At 40.3% G+C, this 24,947-nt stretch overlaps 1 protein-coding gene across 1 annotated transcript; it reads left to right on the forward strand.

Moving 5' to 3' along the window:
- The first annotated feature begins 1,176 nt into the window (after positions 1-1,176).
- On the forward strand, positions 1,177-24,557 carry LOC125715996 (cadherin-related family member 1-like). The gene is made up of 19 exons (XM_048988194.1): positions 1,177-1,871; positions 2,128-2,170; positions 8,549-8,708; positions 9,147-9,242; positions 9,696-9,841; positions 9,927-9,977; positions 10,078-10,167; positions 10,392-10,478; positions 11,380-11,496; positions 12,115-12,258; positions 12,564-12,642; positions 13,090-13,190; positions 14,029-14,232; positions 15,518-15,670; positions 17,111-17,275; positions 18,195-18,262; positions 19,412-19,640; positions 20,315-20,569; positions 22,148-24,557. Exons 3-19 carry the CDS (start codon positions 8,648-8,650, stop codon positions 22,682-22,684), a joined length of 2,583 nt encoding a protein of 860 aa, XP_048844151.1. The 5' UTR covers positions 1,177-1,871; positions 2,128-2,170; positions 8,549-8,647; the 3' UTR covers positions 22,685-24,557.
- The last annotated feature ends 390 nt before the right edge of the window (positions 24,558-24,947 follow it).

The raw sequence follows: 24,947 nt of genomic DNA on the forward strand, positions 1-24,947 counted from the left end.
CAAGAGGCATTCTATTCAATAACGGTTTTATTTATAAAGCACATTTAAAACAACAGCAGTTGACCAAAATGTTGTACAATTCCAGAAAATAGACAAAACAGATGCATAAAATAAACAGAATTTTTTAAAGTAAACAAATAATCGCATAAATAAGACTAACTCTCATGCTGGTCTTCAAAGCCAAGAGATTTGGGTTTTTGTGTCTTTAGCTTGGATTTAAATGTGACCAAAGTTGCTGCAGACCTAATATGAAGTTCCTAAGCTTGGGGGAAGCTACTCCGAAGGCATGGTCACCTAACTCTAACCCTCTGAGCGTAAGTCTAGACCTCAGCACGACGCCCAGCAACGTTTGGTCCGAGGGTCTAAGGGCGCTTTTCCATCGCACCAGGTACCGTACTTTCGGTACTTCCATAAAGTGCCGAAAGTATGGTACTTCTTTTGTGTCAGTTTTCCACTGGCGTAAAAACTGTAACCGGCGCCAAATTACATCATCAGTGACCGCCCCTGACTGACATCACAAAGCGCGGCGCGGTATTTCTTTCGCTGAATTTAAACATGTTATTGTGATCCTTTACTTTCCTGTAGTCCTGCTTATGTTTTTTTATTTTCAAGCGGCATTGTTCGGTGTTTCGCGTGTGCCCCATTTCTTCCAAGCGGCTTGCTATTACGGCAAATATTTTTTTATTTCGAGCCGTACCATCCAAATCCCGCTGGATCTGTTCATCTGACCATACGGCGATTAAAGCCTGTGTTTGTCCATCCTTACATTTGACTTTTGTGTTGTTGGAGTTTGACTCCACCGAGTCCGTTTGATGAGGACAAGATGCACAAGGAGGCGGAGGGTAGTTGTACGTCAGCTCTGTTTATTTGTTGTACAGATCGATCTGGGAGCCACTCTCAGATGCACAAAAGTACACACCAAGGGAAGCTCTCTCCCCTGTTGTCAGTTTCTGATTTTTATAACCCAAACAGGGCGTCTACCTTCTACTGGTACCTTTCCACGTAACATACAACTATTGTTTTGAGAATTCTGGCCTTAGGCCCCACTCTTGTTTCCCTTATCTTGTTTTGTTCCCATTCTGCAGCATCAGCTTAATGTCACCCTGACCCTATCCGTGTGCCTTCGGCTTTCCGAAGTTTACTGGCAGTACGAGGCGGCCCAGCGTCCCCCTTCTCTTTCCTGCCTATGTTCCAGCTTGTTCCCATTTTGCCAGGGTGACAAAGTTGAGAACAGGGCCTAACTACCCACAGTGTATATATATATATATTTTTGTTTCTACTGCTTTTTATTTAGTTTCTCGCTGTTCGCCGTGTGTTTCAAAAGGTGCCGGTTGTATTTTGTGTTTCAGCGGCAGGCTATTTGCATAACCAATCGACAAAATACGTTTGCCAGTCCACCCCGAAGTACCAAAGAAGTACCTCCTCCGGTTTGGCACTTTCGGTACTGGTCCTTGACCCGAAGTGAATGGAAAAGCGAAAGTACCGTCCTTTGTGCGGTGGAAAAGCGCCCCAAGTAATAGGGAGGAATAATAAGGGTGTGAGTAGTCAGGATCGTTTTCATATGTCTGTCAGGAACTTGATTGCAGCATTCTGGACTAACTTAAACGAACAAGGGACAAATTGTTGACTCTATTGTATAATGAATTGCAATAGTCTAGCAGAGAGGAGACAAAGGCATGACTTAGTTTTTCAAAATCAGATACAGAAAGAAACGGCTTAACTTTGGCTAATACCCATAGTTAATCGAAATAGGCTTCGGCAACTGAATTAATGTGTCAAATTTAAGGGCACCATCAAAAATTACACCTAGGGTTTTAGCAAAAGGCATGCAGCAGGTTATCAGAGGGTCGAAGATACTTGCAGGAGCACAGGTAAGATCAGAGGGCCAAACAACACAATCTCTGTTTTTTGTCCTTTAAATATGTCAGTGTCTTTTAGATATTCCATTAAGGTTTTAAGAGAATTTGACACAGGTTTCTGAAAGAAACCTGTTGGAAAACATCGAAGAAAACCATGAGTGCTTGTGTCCAATTACAATACAATTCCAATGCGCTTGTCAAATGTGCAATATTTCTGTAGCCCAAAGCAGGAAATGACGGTAGATGTGCTTTATCTTATGTTTCCCAGTGGACTGACCCTGTATTCCACTAGATGAAGAAGCATTAGCGTGGTAAGCCTCTTTTCCACCATCTGCCCTCTCCACCAGGATTAATTCCAAAACCAGGGCACTGGCAGCTGCTGCTAACATCTGTAAATTAGCCCTCAACCTTATTGTTGGGGAAAGCGCCCGGCGTTTCCACCCCAACTCCACATTTACGAGACACACACAGGTTACAGTTTTACTTGCAAGGGTACCCACACTCTCTGCAATGCAAACTACAGCAGAATGTGTTACAAAGGGTGGTTCCCCTTGGCTTCTTTATTTATAGTCAATGGGGGGCGCAAGAGAGGGAAGTGAGATTCTTATGTAAGTAGGCAGCTGTTAACCTCCTACTTAGAGTACAATAGCTAAGAGTATGTGGCTAGAAGATAAGAAATAACGTATACATATATATTTACACTCATTGCTGATCATACAGAAATGATTAACAACTGTTTCTTCAACCTAACACATTAAAAACAGATACATATGAAATGTAACGTTTCATTGTCTGTTTCATCAATAGGAAAAAAAGATAAGGAAAACCTTGAAAATAAAATACAAATATATATATAAAAAAGTTGCTGCTGCCATTTAGATTAGCATGGCTCTGCTTCTCACGCGATTTCCAGTAGTAAGCCCAATGCCAACATTCACCACTAGAGGCTGTTAACGTTGCTTTTACAGTTTGCCTTACACACAAAACATTTTCCATTCTCACCAGAACAGTGGTTTATACCTGATGTCTGTCGTTCATTTAAAACATTAAAGACCTCATTCAAGTATGTGAATCAATGTTAATTTGAAGTTTCCTGAAAACACCTTTAATTACCTTCCAAGGCAGTGTGTGGCTCAGCAAGCTTAGCCTCTACACCTGATTGGAAGGTTGCTGGTTTGAACCTGCCCTCAGCAGAACAGTCATGTCTGTGAGCCCTTGAGTAAGGCCCTTAGCCCCCAGCTCCATGGGTGCTGGCTGCAGGTGGCTGCTGTTCGCTGCCAAGCTCCCTCTCACCTGTTGGTGTAACATAGACCATAGAGTAGGCAAGAAGAGAATGTCAGTATCAATGAAGTGTCATTATTATTAAATTGAAAATATTCATGTCAGCATGCAGCTAAAACATTTTTTTCTAGAGGGTGATGTGGAGAGGTTTGTTTTCTGAAGCTGGTAACCATTTATACATAATTGAGAGTTTTGAGTTCCAGCTCACATGAAAAAAAAATAAATGAGTGGTTCATATAAAGCAATTTATTTTACTTATAATTAAATATGGCAACTCGTGAGGTTTTTATATGTTAACTGCAAGTGTTTTTTCTTGCATGATTATGGCCGCATTCATACCAAAAACACTCTTGACATGTAAGGAACTTAAAAACCTACAGGAAAATTACAAAACTTTCACATATATTTTACATTCTATCATACACGATATTGTTTCTTAATAAACATTTATATTGCTTTTACATTATTCTAATTAATTCAGACGGTTTAATTAGAGCTGAGAAAACTCATGGCATGTTCTCAAATGAAAAATGTCTCCTTTTCAAAATACTCATTCTAATTGTGTGGAACCACTGTCCATGATTCAACTGAGCTCATTCAAAGAATTATGCATAAAAACTAATACTGACAAAAGATCCATTTAATACGCACTGTTCATCAATGTAGAACTTATGTGTTAGACAAAACATTCATTTAATGTTTTTTACATCAATAAAGGATGTATGTGATTATTGACACGTTCATTTAATATGAATTGTTCTTGAATGTAGGACCTTTATGTTTGACCGTACAATAACTTCAAAAGTATTTTACATGAATAATAGACATACATGTCTAATTACACATCAATCTACGGAAGATAGTAATGGTGGTTTTCAGGTAGAAGAAGATCAGTTTTTCACTGGCTTTTGAGATGAATTAGGTGATTGCTATGGGTGCGTAGTTATTCTGGAAGAATACATTTGGGTGCAAGGGCGTAGATTTAGATATGGATGACAGGGACATGTCCCTATCAACACTGTGGGGGTTCCAAGTGTGTTTTGGGGGCCTGGGGTTCGGAGGCTGATTTGGTCCCTGCAAATGTTGAACCCAAACATTCACCTTTAGGACAGACATGCTGATTTAAAGATGAATTAAAGACGTCTGTGAATTTGGGTAAACTGCACAGTTCCTAAGTACAGTAGGAGTCAGATCCACCAATTTTTGAGTGGATAATGCTTGTTATGTTTAGCAGACTTGGTTACTTTGTTCAGTTATTGTTACAGTAGGTCCTGTGTTTGCCCAGCTCAGCAATGAACCATGATAAGTGCAAAGCCTGGCAGGTCTTGTTCCACAACTGTGTCAATTATGAGCTACCTTGCGGGGAATCTTCACTCCACCCAGTATTAATAAAAAATTTTGGAAGCATAAAGTGCATGACTTGTAAAGGAGACTAATTTGGAATTACCAGCCTTTTACGGAGCCCCTCTGGTGACACAGGAGGAAAAAAATATATATTGCGTGGCCATGAGACAATTACGTGGTGGCCACTACTTTCTTTAAGCGTGGGAACGAGTTACGTTTCCGAGATGTTGTACGCTGGTCTAATGCACTAGTCGATAACGCCTTTAGGAAGTTAACATGTGTCTTCTCACAATTATGTTATCAATAAAAAAAATAATAATTTCTTTATAAAATTATACTTACTTTTATCCACTCTCGTTCATGTGTTTCCAGGCATTCGTAAATCTCGTGGCCACGCGTTATAATTGGTGGCCATGCAATATGTTTTTTCTCCTATGTCACCAAAGGGGGCATACGCTTCAGATTTAACCCGTGATACTGACTGCCCTGAACAGCAGGGAGCCAGGTGGCATTAGGCATAGTGTCCTTCAATCAGGTCTCGGAGGCGAGAGTAAAGCCTCCTATTGTTTAAAGCAGAATTTGTATTGCTTGGATTTCCTCGCAGCGTGAGCGAACACCGGAGAGAAATAAAACTGACATCGGAGCATGAAATTAGCATTTACGGAAGCGGAGCCGGTTAGTTTGCTGAGCTTGTGCCTGGTTAGTGCTTCAGCAACATTTCATACAGTTCTAGAGGTATTTTGTGACGCAAATCAATTCAGTTCAATTCAATACATTTTTGTATAGCGCCTTTCACAACAGAGTTTCCACATAGCACTTTACGTGGGTGTGTTGTAATACAAAAACATGAAAAATGGGATGACATATTAAAGACAGAAAGCCAAATGACAACAGAGGAGAGGTTAATAGGTTGTGGTAAATAGGGTGATTCATATGTCGCGGAGTTCTTTCCAAGAGAAAGTAATTTAAATAAATGTTCGACAAAAAAAACATTTTGTGTCAACATTGCATGTCTGCAGCTCCGGATGACATCAGCTTCTGTGAGGGTGAATTAGCCTGATATAGGCATAACAATGTAAATCAAATATGTGTTAAACTGCCTAATATGCAGTAAATGTAGGTCATGCCATTAAAGTAAGTCATGCCATTAAAGGTAAATATGTAAAATTCCATTTGTTGACCTACTTAAAATCAGAGGTGTCAAACAGTTAATGGGCCGTGCTGGACCCAGTCAAATCCAGTGCAAAGTAGACAGTTCTTCAAACTGACATATCCTAAACAGAACTGCCCTCAGTCTTAATTAGACAGCTAAGGATCCATGCAGATTATGTATCACTGCACAGTTATTAACAGTTACTCAATAATGATGAAGAAAGAAAACACAGGAAATCTTGTCTGCCACCTCAATTCTTGTCAGACTTGGTGAAAGACTCCCGAGCATATACATCTTCACAAGCTGAAGTCTTCAAAAGCAAGCTGTGCTGTTTCTCCGTTCAGAGGACCTTTCAGTAATGTTTTTTGGTTACCCTTTGTACTTCTGTTGTCGCAAACATGCTGAGGGTTTAGGCTTAAAGCTCCACAGTGTCATTTCATAATGAGCTTTTTTGTTTTAAGCTTAATAAAACACTTCTGCTCTTAAAGAGCTGCTCTTAATGCTCTCCATCAGCATATTAAAAAGGATATGCCAGGAAATGAGTGTCGGGATAAAAACGCTGTATGTGCTTTTCAGCACACGTGAGACCAAGAAGAATATGTCAGTGTTATGCCATGGCTTGGATTGGCCAAAGAAACATGGTTTTAGTTAGAAACTGCAGATGTTAACCTGGGCTTGGTCTGAAAGTGCATCCCAAAGGCAGTTTTATTAACAGGTATCTCCGATATAAAGGACATGGAGGCCAGAGGCCTTTCTATCAGTGACATCTATTTATCTGCAGATGCTCACTGGCAGCTCTGTGAACCCTGATGAAACAGGAGGATATTAATAATTGTTTGCAGGATACACATCTGTCTGGACAGTGGTGGCCACCAAATAGCGCAAAGCTGTAATTTCAACCCTTACTTGAACTGCTTGAAAGCTTTTGTTGGTACCTTTGCAATCTAAGATTTGGCTGGAATTTTTAATATCTTGAATGGCAGTTGGAAATATCCAGTTTCCGAGCCGGAAAGGGTTTAACAGACATGTCAAGGTTATTTGTATTTGCTGGTGACTGTAGCCACAATCACTAAATTAAACTTCAGTTTATCTGAGAGCTTGCTGTGAAGCTTTTGGTCTCTATCGTCCTCTTGGTCCTGTGCCGATTGCCAGGCTAAAACACCAGCGTGATACTTATGAATGTTCAGAGATGGTTTTCCTTCCTTGTCTCCATATAGAAGTATCTGTAAACACAATATTTTAAAATGAAATGAAATACACAAAAATGTGTATTTCTGTTACATTGAAGGTTATACCTAGAAAATCTGCCCCCCCCCAACCACCCAGTTTTACATACCTTATGTATTCATGGCCCCTGTCAAGAACTAGGCCCCTTGAATCTACCCGGGTATCCATGCCCCTCTGATAGCCCTGGTTGCACTAATTCTTCTTGTCATATAGCAGTGTTTTATATTAGGAACGGGCAGTATTAGTGTCTGGCTGTGCCTGTATGCTCTGTGAGCACGTCACAATATATCAGGGAGTATTTTTAAACCCGCGAACGTGAGAAAGACACGCCACTGCTCGGCGTCATGCTTGCGTCACTGCAGACGAGAATATCTTAGCGCCTCTGAGTGCCTGGAGATGCAGTCGTTTTGCCCAGTGACTCCTGCTCCTCAGCACGTGACAGTGGCTCATGATGGATGCACTAAATCACATTTATTTGATTTTAGGATGCTAATGCTTATCAGGGATGCTAATTGTTTTTTTTTTCTACAGGCACAGCAGCAACAGGGGCTTCCAATGTTCGGGCATACATCTAGGTCATTTGTCACGCAAATAACTACCATCTAGAAAATCCAGATGTCTCTGAAATTTATGACAGGTTAAAAATGTAACCCATGTTATACTTATATATGTACTTCATTTAGAGTATTGTTTTAAAAAATCAAATTAGACAATATATCACTAGCAATGTGATGTAAATTTTAAACTAAAGGAAGCTAATTTAACCCTTATATCTGTATTGGGAGTGGAGGGTACGTAATTGAGGTCTATGTTTCTATTTAAGGGCTGCTCTGCTGGCCACTCTGCTCAATTGGCTGATGCTGGCGTCACGTGCAGTACGTCAGCACCCTGAAAGTCAATGTCTCTATGCAAGAAACAATATGGAGGACTCTGTTGCACTGGGAATTGGTGGATAAGTGGCAAAATGCAACAGGGAACAGTCACGTACACACAAACAAATGTCCCGGAGCAAATTTTTACAAACAATATTGGATTTGTATTCATTCTTGTTCTATTATCTTTAAACAAGAATAAATTTGTTTATTTTGTGCATTCATATTTTATTGTATCATTTATTTTCTGAGACAGTTTCATGGCTCATTTTTGCTGTAAGTTATAAAATAACTTTAAATAAAAATAAATAAATAAATAAATAAATAAATAAATAAAATTTTAAAGAAATTTAGAACATAAATTCCTATGATTGTATATTTCCATATATTAATGTTTTTAGAAGTAGACTTGAACTAATTTTTTTAAAATAAATAATAGCACATATATTAATAATGTCATTAAACATAAGAGAATATATTGTTGAGAAAACTTAATGGCAAGAAATACATGACTTGCCTGTTGTGATTTTTCAAGTAATGTAATTTTTTTCTCTAGCTGTATTCAGAAGAATCTTTTCACCACCATTGGACCCATTTAAACTGAAATATTCCAGCACCTGAGCCATTCCATTGCTATTGACCAGGCTCTGCATTGCACAAGATCTCCTGGCACCTGAGCTGTTTAGTTTTCCTACGCCCCCTTGGGACCCTCATGGGAAATGAATTGTTGTAATTGGGGAGTAGCGAGCGCGTCTAAGATGTCTGCAGAATAAAGACGCGTCATTGGATTAGCATCTGAGCCGCTGTTTCAGCTTCTTCCAGTCAGCCAGTGACACCTTGAGAAGGACGCTAGACGCACCGTCCTCGGCCGGCCGTCTGCCTGCTCCAGCCTGTGATTTTCATCTTTCATAATGAAGAATGTGAAGATAGCGCCGCTTCTCCTGCTTCTCACTGTGGTGCACATCTGCTGTGGTGAGTTTCGGTGAATACTGCCATTAAGTCTCTCCTTCACCTGCAGCCTTACTACACTTCTGCTAGTTCTGGGAAACCCACCCCCTACTTCTCCTCACATGTCATTTCTTTCTGCTCTTCTTCCCGTGTTCTCATCAGTTCCATCAGTAGGAAGTGAGTTTTCTTTATTTTACCTCGAAAAGCATCTGTTGTGTTAATGTGACTGGTTACATTTTATTAATTGTTTGTAGTGGGGGAACTGAATTTTTTTTGTAATAACATAGTATAAAATGTCCTTGACATGAAGCACATAATTTATAATTCTTATAATTGATTTAATGCTGGTGTGATGTCTTCTGGAGTTAGATTTTCAACATTGTAACACTAGATCATGAAGGAATGATCTCTGATTCTTATTAATCTTGGTTGAATTTATTTCATTTGATTCCCTGTGAATAGCACAAGCCGACTACGCCCCTTATTTTTTTGATAACGGACCAGACAGCCGTTGTGGGAACATGGCTTTATACAGCCTTTCAGAAGATACTCCCATCGGTAAGTCCTAAATCAAAAGGGGCCGCTTGCACAAGGTAGTCAAATTAGATGGAATACTTTGTCTTGCTGAGTGGGACAAACTGTTTAATGAAAATTGGAAGTTTTTGTCTTTCTCAACCCACTCAGCTAATTATGGGCTTATAGACTGACTAATGCCCTCCAGAAACGCAGGAATGGTTTCGTTTACCTGACAGCTGGGTTGTAGATACACTCCACACAGGAACAAAGAGGAATTATTAAATTCACAATGGTCTAATAAAAAGACGGACAGCATAGGGGTATTAAATGGATGCATCAAGCATTGTTTTTGCATGTCTTTTGCAAATCATTTATATACCAACCGCATCGCATCATTGTGTAGGTGCATTTAGTAATAGCCAATAGGATATCTTTCCATGATCTGCCATATGTATGTTTTTAAATGTCGATCAATTCCCATCCGTTGTCATTCAGGATCGCACATATACACCCTCAATGGAACTGACCCGGAAAATGATCCAGTTAGGTTTGGGTTGACCTTTGATAAAGGGTCCAAGGAATATTTTGAAGTGGATCCTAAGACTGGGAATGTCACCCTCATCGAGGAGCTGGACAGAGAAGTACGTCTGCATTTGAAATAGCTCCAGAGGTGTCTGTAATCAGTGCTTGGATCACATTTTGGTTAATTTTCTTCGGCTTTGTTAGAAACAAGATGAAATCGAAGTCCTTGTCAGTATTACAGATGGACGCAACAAAGTAAGCCTGATGACAGATTTCAATGCTTTTTGTTGGCGGTCGACAAAAGATGCGGATTCCCTGCAACAAATATCTTTTTTGTTCCTGGCCTTTGCTGTAGGTGGTTGAAAAAGTAAGAGTATTTGTCACGGATGCCAATGATCAGCAACCAGAGTTTCAAAATCTGCCCTTTGTAGTAAATGTCCCAGAGGTATGTATGCTTTAAAGAATGATTTTTTTTTATTGTAGATTTTTTTAATGGAGACAAATAAAACAGAAACCATGCTGTGTAACAGATTTAAATGCCTTATTGAGTTAATTTTAGCCAACTTTTCATTTTCATCTAGGTCAGTGTGTGCAAGCATAATTATATATGTTTAGTGGAACACTGGGTAGTAGCTTCATATGCAGCAGTTACCTTGATGTTTTTCTCAGGACGCAGCTACTGGTAGCAGTATCTACAAAGTTCTGGCTCTGGACAGAGACATGGGTTCTGGTGGCAGCGTGACCTACTACCTTCAGGTGAGAGCGTCCGGGATCCTCTGGGGTCCGGGGGGGGGGTCAGCGGGGTGTAGGACTGCCTTTGACATGAAGGCTTTTGGCAGGAAATTAGTGCGACACTGGGGGATAAAATCAGTTAATCTCTCTGTACGGGAAATGGAAATACAATGTGAGGCAAGTACATTTAATTTCAGCCAAAAAGAACAAGTGCGATACATACTTGTGTGGTCCAGGATTAAATTTCAATTACATTTGGATGCAATTCTGAGGGCTTAGCGGCGGCCTGGGTTTGCCTGTAACCGATTAGGAATATCAGGCAGCACTTTGTCCCTGGCAGTTGTGATGCTGGCTCAGGGTATATAGCAGACTAACCCTGCGCCCTGACTCTGTGACTCTGCGAGAGTCTCGCCGAATGATTAATCTAGCGTTTGCCACAGAATCATAAGCATGCAGGTGGGCTGCATCCTGGGAATCCGAAAAGTATCATTCAGGCCGAATGACAGATTTTGGGAGAGGCGTTGAGCTACACGCATATACATGCAGGATTGGCAGCGGAACGTGAAACACGAGAAATAAAGCCCCTGTACTGTTACAGTAAATATTTAAGATCAACCCCCACTCTGGGATACTTAGTGTGGATAAGACGTACTTGAACAAATGCCAAGCGCCAGTTTGTTTTCCAAGAAATCAAGATTTCTACTTACATTTCTGTACCTTTGACAGATGTGAAATACATCCCACAACCCTGCAGTAGTAAAACTCCTTGATCAGTCCCACCCCTTCCTCATCTATCCTCCTTTGTTGAAACCCTCTTGGTCACCAAAACCTCCTCCATGACTCTCCGTACAAGTTTGCAGACCCTTTGAATGTATAAATGCATCATACTCCATTTACATTGTAGTGAACCTTTCTCCTTATTCAGAGTAACCCTATGAACAAGTTTGCCATAGATGGGCACAGTGGGGTCCTACGAATAAAACCTGATGAGACTCTGGACTACGAGACCTGCAGAACCCACGTCATCAGGGTGCTCGCCAAGGTGAGCGGACTTACGTTGTTTTTATGAGGAGCATAATTTTGGTATTCTGGCAAAAATAAAGTGGAGTAAAAGAGTAAAAACTGTGCCATCAATAAACAGTAGGACAGTGATACTTATGTGAGGCTTGTGGATATACGTAGCAATTAATGTATCCAACCTTCTAACCACTCACTGGGGGGGGGGGGCTGTGGGCGCTGGGGGGGGCTATCCCAAGCAGCATTGAACACAAAGTTAGTGTTGACCTTGGGTTGGATATCAGTGTATTGCAGAAAATGTTTCTGATATATGCAGTATATGAATATCCATTTACTTAACTGAATTTTTCATTGAATGATTGATGACTGAACTCTTCATTATAATTAACAGAATTTACAATGATCAAAATATTTAAAGCCTTTCACTGCATGACCTTCATTACTGATAGATTTGCAAAAGGGGGTGTCTGTGGGAATATACAGTATAAATATATAATAAAAATGAAATTAAAACAAATATTATGTCCTCTTTTTGTGGCTTATCTGAATATTGACTGAGTATAAAAGGTGTAGTGTGCTGGAAGAGGAATGCACAGCTCCATATTCAGTTTGCAACTTGTCGAACTGTCTTTCTATCCTTAAGGATGGTGGTGGAAAATTCAAAGGAAAGTATCTAGTGATGTCATCATCAGCTACTGTGACAGTCAATGTAATTGACACCCAAGACACTCCCCCCACCTTTGTTGGCACCCCATACTTTGGATATGTCTATGAAGTCTCAATTCCAGTAAGTGGTTATGAAGATCAAAATAACAAGGTTAATGAAATTCTCCCCATAGGAAGTATGCAACATTCTATAAGTGATTTAATGGATATTATGTAGCCATATTACCTAGAATATAAAAAGCAATCAGTTATTTTTAACTGAAGCGATTATGTCATTTGTGATTTAGTGATTCACATTCAAATAATATCAATCCATCTTTTAAATATTTACCTTCTGCAGATCGCAAGATTCAAGTGAAATTGTGAATAAAAATTTTTATTGGTGTAGTGCATATTTAAATATTCATCTCTATCTTTGTGTTTCAGGGTTCTGAAATATTCACTGTTTATGCTAGAGATGGAGACCAGGGTAACCCTCATCCTATGCGGTATGCAATTATTAATGGTAAGTAACAAAAAAAGGTATAAATACCACTATTCCAGATTTGCTCACATTTTCACAGGTCAGTTGCTGGGTTTCTGTTGTGCACTAATAAGACTTACAATTGAATGTGTTTTGCTTTTGGGTCTGGTAACATTTATACACTCTTTCAATATGACTGCAATTTTTCTTTTAGTTATGCATGAATAAGGTACCCAAAAATAGAGATTTATAAAAAATAAAAAATATTTAACATCATTCAGTGACAGAGCTACATTTTTTAAAATTGAATGAAAAATTTGCAGACAAAATTATATTTCAAAATACATTGTACCATCCTTTAGTATTGATTAGCATTGCTTAAACACATTTTTTTTTATCATTGCTGATTTTCGTTTGTTAACAAAATTACTTTTACTTTATTGCGGAGATTTTCCCCGTTTTCTCCTCTTTCTGTTGTGTCTCACTCAGGAAGTGACGACGTTTTCACCATAAACAGCACAAGTGGATGTGTCAGTCTACTTACTTATCCTATTTACCTTAATAAAGAATTTTTTGAGCTGAAAATAAAGGTAGGTCTATGCTGCTGAACATCATTATACGATGCTCTTTCCGACACTGACCTGCTACTGATGTGATCTCGGCACTAGGGAAACAATTTCAATGCTGATTTAATATATGCAGATATGAATCAGGTGGTCATCGGCAAATAACAAAATGAAATATGCATACTGAATATGCAGCATGTTGACATTGTGTTGATACCCAAGTTGAAGAGTAATGCATGCGTAAGAATAATTACAGTTTCGATATTTTTGGGAACATTTAGGCAATTTTGCCCCTTTAAAAGCAATTTTAATAAACCTTTGCATGTACTTAGGCTGGATTCCTGTAATAACATGTTTTATTGACTACTTTGTATAAATAATAAAAAAAAACATTAAAACAACAAAATTATAGTTGTTCAACATAAGGGGAACTAAGTTATGGTTGCTTATATAGAGTATGGTTCTATTCGAAATGGTTAGAACTGCAAAACAGTAGATAATCTAGTTTTCAACAGTTGATTACTGTGGCTATGTTGTGACCTCATATGTTTTGCCAAAGTATCATTGTTAATGAATGACAGGCATCTAGAGTACTCTGCAGATGACTTTAGATTAGTATTAGTACTCCTAATGGCTGGATGCAGTGGTAATATGTTAGCATTTTGTAGTACTCCATTTGGCTAGATGCAGTGGTTATATGTTAGTTTGTTTTAGTACTCCTAATGGCTGGATGCAGTGGTAATATGTTAGCATTTTGTAGTACTCCATATAGCTAGATGCAGTGGTTATATGTTAGTTTTTTGTAGTACTTCTTATAGCTGGATGCAGTGGTAACAGGTTAGTGTCAAAATGGACACTGCAGGCGTCAGAGCTGGGTGAAGGTGGGGAGCTGCTGGACCACACTACTACCACGCTGACCATCCGAGTGGAGGACCTGAACAACCACCCTCCCACTTTCTACGGGGAGAACGGGCCGCAGAGCGAGTTCGAGCTGACCATGTACGAGCACCCACCGGAAGGGGAGATCCTGAGGGGCTTGATGATAACCGTCAACGACTCCGATCAGGTAGGCCTGAGATCCTTCTCAGCCAAGTCACGGCGGGGTTTGTCACATAAAGGGAAAGGAGCTGGGGTGTCTGTCTGAAATATCATAGAGGTACCCAGTTTTTGTTTTCATACTATATAACAAGCTATTCTGTAGTAGTAACTGGAATGGATGAGATAGGGATGGCATGGGGGTGCAGTGGTAGGCACTGTTGTATTGCACCTGTGGCACTGGGGTTTAACATTCCATCCTAGCTTTATCTATGGAGTCTGCATGTTTGCTGGTCCCTGCATAGTCCAAAAACATTCTAATGTGAGGTGAGGCTCCCAAATTAAGCCTGTGATGGGTTGGTGCCCCATCCTGGGTTATTTCCTTCCTTGTGCCCATTGCATCTGCCATAAGCTCCGGACCCACATGACCCTGCATATGACAACTGGGTATAGGAAATAGATGTATGGCTGAATGTAGAAAAAGAAGTTTAACTTCCATGCATGTTTTTGCATTAATCCTTCAGATCAGTACTGTTATAGTCAGGCAATTGACTAATGCATTCAAAGACCTGTAGAAAAACAGTCTGGAAGCAATCCTGCAGCACCAACTACAAACTCCCGATACATTTGCATCATAATTTAATCTAGCTGTATCTTTGTGCTTGTTAGAAGCTGGATTATCTTATCAAATGAGTTTCCTTTTCTAAGGGAAATACTTTGCTATTGAAATATTTTCCAGTGAGAGATGATGTTACGGCCCCAGTAGCAAGAAACACAGTTTAAAGTAGTTTATTATTCATAATGTAAATGATACGCTTTGTGGGTGAAGTTAAACATTGTAAGTTATGTAAATAGCTGTTCCAGAGCTTCACGTTTGCTCTGATCGCTTCGCATTATGATTACAAAATGATAACAAATTGCATAATTTCCACCGTAAGCCCCAATCCCCGGGAGTGAGCTGTTCGTGGCTTTTTTCCCCTCAATGACTAAATAAATGAAGAAATAAGCAGCCATACGCAAATTTCTTTCTGCATTTCCACATGAGTGCACATGGGCCATCATCGCAGGAAATGCGTTTTCCTCTTTTAGAACATTTAGCAGCTGAAGCAGCACAGTCAAAAAACCCAGTTTTTGTTAAAGTAACAAATAAAGACCCACTGTTGGTATTGAAATTTTATTTGCCATTTGTGCTGTATAATAATCCTTAGATTTCAGTAAATTGAAGTTAATGTGGATTTATTTATCATTTCAGAGGAATTACAAATGTATCTTAAGAATCGTCACGCGTCTGTGTGTAAACGTGGCTTCTCCGGCAGGGTGCAAATGCCAAATTTAACTTGAGGCTCGTGGGACCGAGTCACGTCCTGCGGGTGGTACCACAGACGGTGCTCAATGAAGCGCAGGTCACCGTGATAGTGGAGAACTCCGCCGCCATCGACTACGAAGGACGCCACTCTCTGGCATTCAAGGTACGAATGCTGCTCTAAAAAGAGCTTCACTCCCAGCCATGAATTACAGCGGACCTCCATCTTCAGAATAAGACCCATTCTTCTCCCAGTTTCCCCCATTTTGTCTGCTACAAGGCATATGTACATTATTCCATTATAAACCTAAAATTATCTACGTCAAAGGGCTGGGGGAGTTTGCAGACCTATTACAGACATGTGCAGACTAACAGTCTCACTGACCAAAACTGGGAACCTTGACAATGTGTTCTTTTGGAGCGTTTCGAGCTATAATAGTTTTTGGCCTTATTAATAGAAAAAAAATAATAGCTTGTTGTATTACTACAGGTGGATTTTTCACTCTATTACTATATCACGTTCCATCTTCTTATTCCAATTTGAGTTTGGAAGCTTCGCTGTCCAAAAAATACCCGAATGTTTTCATTTCTGTGTCCATGTTCCTTGTTGATGTCTTTCCAGTTCTGCCGGATCCTCTGTGCTTTTTACGCTTTTACCCAGTGCTTTAACTGATGGTAAGCCAGCATGTGGCTCCCACGCGGTGGGGGAGAGCGCGCCCTTGAAGCCGATACCCTGGAGCAGGGATAGACAATTCCGAGGCACCAGCGGCCCTGCCAGCCTGGCTCCAGCCGAGCACCTCCCAAATTACACCTCATGTATCTGTTGATTGAATGAATTTGCCAGCCCCGGTACATTATCTGGACTCCGTGCTGGTATTAGGTGTTGCTATACCACTTGGCTGTAGAATATGTGTAGACGGGGGGGAAAAAGGTGTGACTGTTCTAAGAAAATCTCTTTTTTTTTGTCCATTAATTTTATTCAGAGCAAAATTTCTAATTCCCTTTCTAAATTTGCATCGAAATTAACTAACTTTGTCGTCCCGTCACTTTGTCACTTTTCTGCCATCTGCTCTGTTACTGTGGTGTTACAAATAGTTGTTATTTATCTTTGATATTTATTTATTCATCAAACATTACCCCGCTGCTTCCATCATTGCATTCTATGCATTCCGTCATTGATCGAATTTACAGTGTATGTCAGTCTTGTTAATGTGTCTGACTCCCACTGCCGCTTTATATACAGTATGGGCCTATATGTAGCACTGCAGTTCACATCACTGTATGCAGTGTACTAAGCATGGTTAGGGTGACAATAAAATCCCACTTGACTTGATTTGACATTAACTACATGAGCTATTTAGCTGCTTAGAGCTCTTATGTAACAATCTTTTATGTTTAAATAGTATGAAACTGAATTAGGAGTAAACAGACTGATCTGATTTGAATCTGGAAATGAATTTAGGGAGCAGCACAACCATGGCTAATTAATAAAGTGCTTGACGGAGACCTGAAAATCAAGGCTTGGAATCACTGACCACTCCTCCACGCTGCTGTTGCTGGTGTTGTTCATCACGCCATTTAAAAAGCACGGAACATCTACCCACAGCTCCTTGCTGTTGAGATTGACACCCCTGAGAGATTCAGTGCGACCGCTGACATCATCATTCACCTGCTGGACACCAACGACAACATTCCGAAGTTCTCCTCAGAATTCTACATTGCCAGGATCCCCGAGAATTCCCCCGGCGGCTCCTCTGTCATATCCGTGACAGTGAGTAATGCCGAATCCACTCCATTCACGTCACGTAGCCAAACAAAAGGCAATGCACAGCAAGCAGGATTGGCAAAAGAATATCATTTGAAAAAAGTATTGTTTATGTCAATCAAGCAACAAAGACGATTTTAAAAATAACTAAATGTGTTAAATCACATTAATTATGGAAATATGTTCTTTAGAAACATATACAACATTTTGTATACAAAAGTATACAAACTACAGAACATTAAAACAAACTACAGAACATGGAACACCTCTGGGACGTGGGTTCGAGTCTCCGCCTGGGTCACATGTGTGCGAAGTTTGCATGTTCTCCCCATGTCGTCATGGGGTTTCCCCCCACAGTCCAAAAACATGCTGAGGCTAATTGGAGTTGCTAAAATTGCCCGTAGGTGTGCATGTGTGAGTGAATGGTGTGTGAGTGTGCCCTGCAATGGGCTGGCCCCCCATCCTGGGTTGTTCCCTGCCTCGTGCCCATTGCTTCCGGGATAGGCTCCAGACCCCCCACGACCCAGTAGGATAAGCGGATTGGAAAATGGATGAATGGATGGATAATATGAATAATTGGAGAACAACTGTCCCAAGGTTAGCTTTAAACGAAAAAAAAGTCAAACCATAAAAGTCACTTAATGGAAGATAATTGCATTGGTAATAAGTAGGGAAAAAACCAAGAGAAATCCTCTTTTCAGGGCTAAAACCTCGACATATGTTGCAAGAACTTTATTACAGAGCAGCTGCAATCTGCAAAATGAGCAGGAAACAGATGCCGTGGGTCTGTGGCTGAATTAAAGTGCAATATACTGACTTCTGTGTAGATCGCAGAGTACATCTACCAGCAGGGACCTGGCCGTCCCGCCTGTGGCATCTCCAGCAGTGTTTTCTCCATGTCATCTACTCTCTTTATAATTTTCAGGCAACTGATCCAGACTCTGGTCTCTGGGGCAACGTAAGATACACCATATATGGATCAGGAGCTGATTTGTAAGTTGAATTATCATGCTTTTCATGCAATACCAGTGGTGATTGGCGTGAGTGAAATTCACAGTGACCCCCGGCAAGTGTCGTGCCAAGGCATCAGGTCAAATCCTGCAGAACTGATCAGTTACGCAATATCAGCGGTTTTCACACTCTGCCTGTGCATCAGAGAGGAAAAAGAGAAATACCACAAGCCCATTAAGGGTGATTTTACATTATGCTACAGAGTTCTAGTGGAGATACCAAAAAAACTCAGCCAATACTATGGAAATCACTTGCTGATTTCTTCAGTTTTCCATGCCTATACTGTAACATTGCTTAGTCACAATTCATTCATATTCTGTAGTCCTGGCACTAAGTTTTTCGTGTGTGTGGAAATGATGACGGGCAACACATTTGTCTTTTGTGCATCCCAGTCTTCTGACATCTCAGCATCTGTAACTGCTGAGGCTGTGCTTGATGCTTTGTTGCACTACTCACTTTCAAAGTGGTACTGAAGGGTGTCGAGGGGCTTTGGCGGCCGTTACCCCGGTAACGTAAAGAACTATTGTTTGAAGGTAGTCTGTTGTGGAGCAGGGCTGGGTCATCCTCTTGCTCACTTGGCTTCCTGCTGCACAAACAGCTTACTTAAAGACGGGCCCGGCAAATCTTCTAATTGGATTAGAGGAAAAAATAGACTACAAGGGCTGTCTCAGGCAACAGGGCCAATTAACGTGCACTGTGACAGCTGGGGGTGGGGGGGAGGTGGGGGCTGGGTTTAGGAGGATTCTGTGCAACCAAGGCAACATATATTGATATGCAAATCGAGGTTCAGATCTCACCTCAAAGCAGGAGTCCAATTATGAAAGTGAGAAATCTCACAGATACAAGACAAAGTGCTAATTTTCGCGAGATAAAAGTTGTTAGAATGTAGAAAACGCATGAATATGCTGCCAATGGTGCCCATCTATTTTGGGATCAGTATAAATTATAGTCAAATTATTGACCCACCATTGCATGTAACTGGGACGTGTCTGAAGAAGCATCTTGGCTTGCTTTGATCCCAACATAGTATATATAGTCCATTATCTGAATAGTTTTCTTTATGAATGGTCTTTCACACTATTGAGTGGAATTACTCCAGGCTGAGTTACATGCCATCATTTCTCCCTTCAGATTTATCATTCACTCCACGTCAGGCGTTATCTACACGCAGCCCTGGGCAGCCCTTGATGCCGAAGTGAAGTCCAAGTATAACTTCTACGTGAAGGCAGAAGACGCAGAAGGAAAGTACAGCCTGGCTGAGGTTTTTGTCACGGTTGTGGATCAGAACGACCACCCGCCGGAGTTTGATGACAACGTTTTTGAAAAGACCATGGTTATCGGGGACCCTGTTAAAATAGAGGTTTGTCCGCTTTAGAACTCAAGGTCACTCAAGGTCAATGTATTGAGGCAGTCCTCGGGTTATGAAAGAGGTCCAATGCCTAAGTCTTTAAATCAAATTGGTAGGTAAAACAGAATAATAATAATAATAATATGGTACATAATACAGACACTCCTTACATAAGGATCTACCTGTTTAATGACGACCCGGACTTACGACCAGCTGTCCGACCAGTCCAAGGAAACAGCAGGGTGGCATATCATCATCAAGAGGTTCCTCGCTTATCGACTAATTTGCTTCACTCCTAGTCGTAGGAGCGGAACTCGGCCGTTAAGTGAGGAATGTCTGTAATAGTGATTATACAGTAATAACAGAAGTAACTACATGCTGTACCTTGAGCCAACGGACAGCTGAAGCTGCACAATGGTCTTATGACCCTCTCAAAGTAGTGCATGTGTTCTTTATTACGAAGCAGTGTATTTAACTTGAAATTTTAAAGTAATACACTTTATGGCAGTCCCTAAGCACAAATTGTCTGTGGGTTGGAAGTTCTTAATAACACACATTTTTAATAAAACAGGCAGCTCATAAGTGTGAGTTGTCCCTAAATTGGACGTCTTTAACCCGGGATTGCCTGTATAGGAGAATCACGAGAATGACCACAGTAATGTTTCTGAACCATACATGTATCTCAGGCCATCGACGACGATGCAGAAGAACCCAACAATGTCATTGAGTATTCCATCATGAAAGCTGACCCAGGTGACATTTTCGACATCAACATGGACACAGGAGAGATTGTGCTGAAGTCATACATCAAGTCCATGGACATCGTGCAGAACATCACCAAGCATAAGGATTGCACCTGGTCGCTGGTGGTCCAGGCCAGAGACAGAGGCTCCCCATCATTCAGCACCACGGCAGTAGTGAAGATTGACCTCACAGAAGCGGTAAGAGGGCCAGAAATGATGACTTCATATTATTTTTGATAATATGAATTTTACTGAACAATAAATATGTACCTTCACTTAAGATGAGTGGAAGATGTTGTTTGGTCAACGGCTCCACTTTTTTGACTTAATGGTTCAGTGAAATTTCTTGATTCTTGCTTTAAACTGCATAAAAAGCAGGAATGATTAACATAGCCACAGTGGGTGTGGTATTTGAAATAGAACCCAATGAAACAATCTCAAACTTAATTCCATATCATGACATGCAAGAACCATGTGCATGAACGGGCTTCACGAAAATTTGGTGAAATTTGTGAAATCTAGTTTTATTGCATGAAAAATATTGGTTGCGTTCTGTCTAATTATCTTTTGCTTGCTGCTTTGTTTTCGACCGGCGCAGCTAGTTATGATGATTTTTATGTCGTGATCACAGCCTGCCTTGAGTCTGGTACGCGGAATATTTTACAAGTTTTCTTTGTGTTGCGTTTTCAGATCAAAGCCAGAATTTTCTCGTACTTCCTGGGTCTCAGAAACCATCCTTGGACTGTTTTTCAGATTTGCCTCAGCATTATAATTTCTGCCATTTCAATGACTGTCCTCATTTCTACATTCATTTATTGTAAAGCTGTTAAAAAGTCTCATGTTAGACCCCAGGGCAAGATCATAAAGATTATACGGAGACAGATTCCATGACAACCAACAGGCAAATTATGACATTCCTAGCATACCCAAAACACAATTTTGAGGATTTTGTTTACGTCTGTAAAAGAGTACTAGAGCACACTATAGAAGGTAAATGGATGTTTATTGAAACTTTTTAAATAGATAGCAGTTCCAAATCCTGTTGGGTTTATATTTATACATTAAATACCAAATCATATTTAATTCTGGCAGAGCAGAGGCATTGCCAAAGCTTACTTAAATTCTCATTTAACATTACTATTCATTTTTCATGCTACTACCAGAGTGAATAACATTTTTCTAAACTGTTTGTTGAATAACCAAGATAATGAGGCACATCACTTCACCCTAAGTTAACACAACAAATGCAATGTGCCGTTATGCACTCAATAAGACGCCCCTAAGATGTTTACGCAGATGAGATACAGAGCTCGTGTACAACACTGCAGACGTTCAGTTTTAGCATGTGGCACAAGAGGTCAATCACACAACGGAGCTGCTGATGTGCCAGTGTTATGCTGCTATTGACCCTTCTGATCTAGTCAGGGTGTGTAACTCAAACCTTGATACCCTATAATATTGATCATACCTTGGATTCCTCACAGTTTTGAAACAAGACTCACAAACGCCGTGTTTTGGTCTTGCCATTGGCCCTTGCCGTCGAAAAGCAATGTGAAAGACGAAAGCTCTTTGCTTGAATTCACCCACACCAGGGTGAGATCATTGGGGTGTTTTGACAGTTTACTTGGGGATTATTGCCTGTTTGGTCTGCTCAGATTGCCTGCAATGCCTTGCGATTGCTCTGTTGAAGCATGCCTTTTGCTTGCATGGCTTGATCAAACAATAAAACAGTCCTACAGACGTGATTAAAGATATTCTCTTTGTGCTCTTTTACAGACTCAGCTCAAGGGGCCCATGGCTGCCTTTTTAATGCAAAGTAGGGACAATCCATTGAAAGCCATAGGTGTGGTCGCAGGTTTGATTGGTTCTATGGTAGTTGTGACGGTCCTGATTTCAACGGCTATTTACATGCGCAATACAAAGTCTAATAGAGTAATGCCCACTCGGCGAGTTATCAGGAAGCGTCCGAAAGACTACCAGCCATGGACTTCCAAGTTGCCGTTCAAGACTCGGGCAGACCCTTCTGAAAAGTTTCTGGTTCGAGGGGGCAATGGTGAGAATCACAATGGGAACAACAACGTGCGTCGCCCCCCACCTCCTCCCCCTTGCGCCCCCACTACACCCGTGCCACCTCTGTCCAGTGTCAGACACGGCGAGTGGCAAGAGACAGTACCCACCGTCTCTGGGGAAGTGGCATCCAAAACCAACCGAAAGTTCCGTCGGAACAGGGATGAAGTCAGCTCGGCGCTGGTCTCTGAACTGAAGATGAAGTTGGAGCAAAGAATGCTGGAGAGCAACCAGACTTACTACTGACCAGTTTTATGACCAGAATCACACAGGAATCACAGTACATGAGGCACAGCTAATCCTGCAAGAGAACTCATGGTTCTATGAGAACCACCAGAACCAGAAGGACAGACCAGGTCTTGCTCAGCAGGATAGCTTTTTAAAAAATCCACAGTTCTGGGATTTTAGGGGAGCGTCTGAAGAATCAGTAACTGTCATTTGAGTTGAAAAAGCTTTTGAAAATAATTCAACTTGTTTGAGATTAAAACCGACCAGTAGAATGACTTGATTGATGTTGATGATCAGGGACGTCTGTCCAGGATTCTTAGCACCTTATGTTTAACATGGGACTAGTGAACTTAAAATCCGGACTGATGAAGGTCCAGTCAGAAGTTGCAGAAGTAGTTTTAGTGTATTTTTTATTTGTTTCTTTGTTGGATACATTTCATCTTTTCGCAGCTGGAGAAAGAGAGAGTCATTGCTAAGCGTCTTGATGATCAGAGTGTACACTGCACTGCCATCTTCTGGATTATATCACCTTATTCTTACTGGAGAGTCAAGGAAGAAAAACGAGGGAGTGGAAATCCATATGTTTTCTTTTGCTATATAATTCTGTGTGTTTTTATGATGCTTTGATGCACAGTTTTATATAATAATTACTGCAGAAGGTTTTTATCCAGCTAAAATGTTTTGGTTAACTAAATGAATTGATAGCTTCCATTAATGTTGTCTGTATGTACTATTGTCGGATACAGTGAGTTATAAGTGGCAAAATTCTGAATTTCTAAATTAAACATGGAGCTTTTCACAAGCTCATGTCTACTAATTTTGAGGACCCAGTTGCTTAAATAACTGCAGACTGGGTTTTGCTTAGATAAGCAGATTGATATTATACCCGGCTTTGTATTATGATTCTGTATGGAAACAAAGTTTCTGGAATCTGATATTTAAGCCCGTCTCTTTACCAGGAAACTGAAATGCATTGTGATGTTCGTGTAATGTATCAATCACTGCTGTTAACCATTATTCTAAATCAGTATTTGTCGTATACTTACGAATACTTACCCATAATGCATCACAGCATGTTTAACGTGTTGCATAAAATACTTCGTCATAAGACCTGTTAGTGATGCTCCCTCTGTGATGCAAGAGGCTCCTAAGATTCTCCTTAGTAGTGGCACCAGCCCGCCAAGCCTGGAACTTGTCGATTGTTTCTGAATCAGCTAATTGATTTATTTCCACTTTTCTACAGGGAACCCGAGGGCTGCACAGCACTAGAGTTATATCGCTAACCGATGTCAGTTTATATTTAGCTGCAAAGATTTTCCATTAATGCAGTCTCACCAAAAATTAAATGGACATCATTTACACATTATAAGCTGTGATATTAAAGTGAGGATTTTGCAGTCATACAATATATGTGTTCACATTTACTCTAGGAAGAAGGTCATTGTGCCTGCAAAAATTAAAAAGTCTAAATATTCTATACTATGTATGCCAATTTTTTTTTTGTGATTTCTATGACCTTTATTGTACTGCACCATAGCAGTTTTTGAATTAAAAGTGAATAATTATTTGAATTGAAAGTAAAATAGTGAATTAAATGCAAGTGAATTAATGAATGATGATTGCACATACATTGCATAATCAGTTCTGTATCAAAATGCATAAGTATTAATATTGAACTTCTAGCAGCGAGTCATTGATCTTGTTCAGTAGCTGAGCCTCACGAGCACAGGTGCAGCATTGTACTAAAAGTGTTGCCATTGTTACTGTTTTATCAAAGAATCATGAAGCAGATTGAATCTAATGTGATCTACATGTGAACCATGTATATGATATATTTATGTATTGTCTTTGTATCTCTTATTTTCATAAATAAAGCATATCATTTTAGAAAGGCTCACGGCTCATTCTTGATAATGAAAGACAGCTAAGCTAAGCTCTTTTAAATTATGACTAATTATCAACTTCAGGTTATATTCAACAATACTTAACCTATGTTAAAACATAGGCTATTACTCAGAACTGTGAAATCTTTTTACATCTAGTTTGCTCGTCATTTTTTGCTTCCTGATATATAAGTCAACTTTTAAATTCATGTTCATTTAAGGCTCTGTTAGGCAATAATAGCAAGCAACCTCGCGGACCCCTGGACGGTCCACGTTTTTGCTCTCTCCCAATTCCCTGGCAATTCTGAGGGAGCAAAAATGTGGATCATCTGTGGGTCCGCGAGGACTGGGTTGAGAAGCACTGCTCTTGGTATATAGTATACTTTCTTTTTTTGGGG

This window comes from Brienomyrus brachyistius, chromosome 20 (assembly GCF_023856365.1).
Source record: "Brienomyrus brachyistius isolate T26 chromosome 20, BBRACH_0.4, whole genome shotgun sequence".
In the NCBI taxonomy this organism is placed as follows: domain Eukaryota; kingdom Metazoa; phylum Chordata; class Actinopteri; order Osteoglossiformes; family Mormyridae; genus Brienomyrus; species Brienomyrus brachyistius.

Coding starts and splice junctions, on each gene's coding strand:
- LOC125715996 (XM_048988194.1), top strand. CDS start 8,648: ATGAAGAATGTGAAGATAGCGCCGCTTCTCCTGCTTCTCACTGTGGTG. Junction 10,479..11,379: donor GCGTGACCTACTACCTTCAG/GTGAGAGCGTCC, acceptor CTCCTTATTCAG/AGTAACCCTATGAACAAGTT. Junction 18,263..19,411: donor TATGGATCAGGAGCTGATTT/GTAAGTTGAATT, acceptor TTCTCCCTTCAG/ATTTATCATTCACTCCACGT.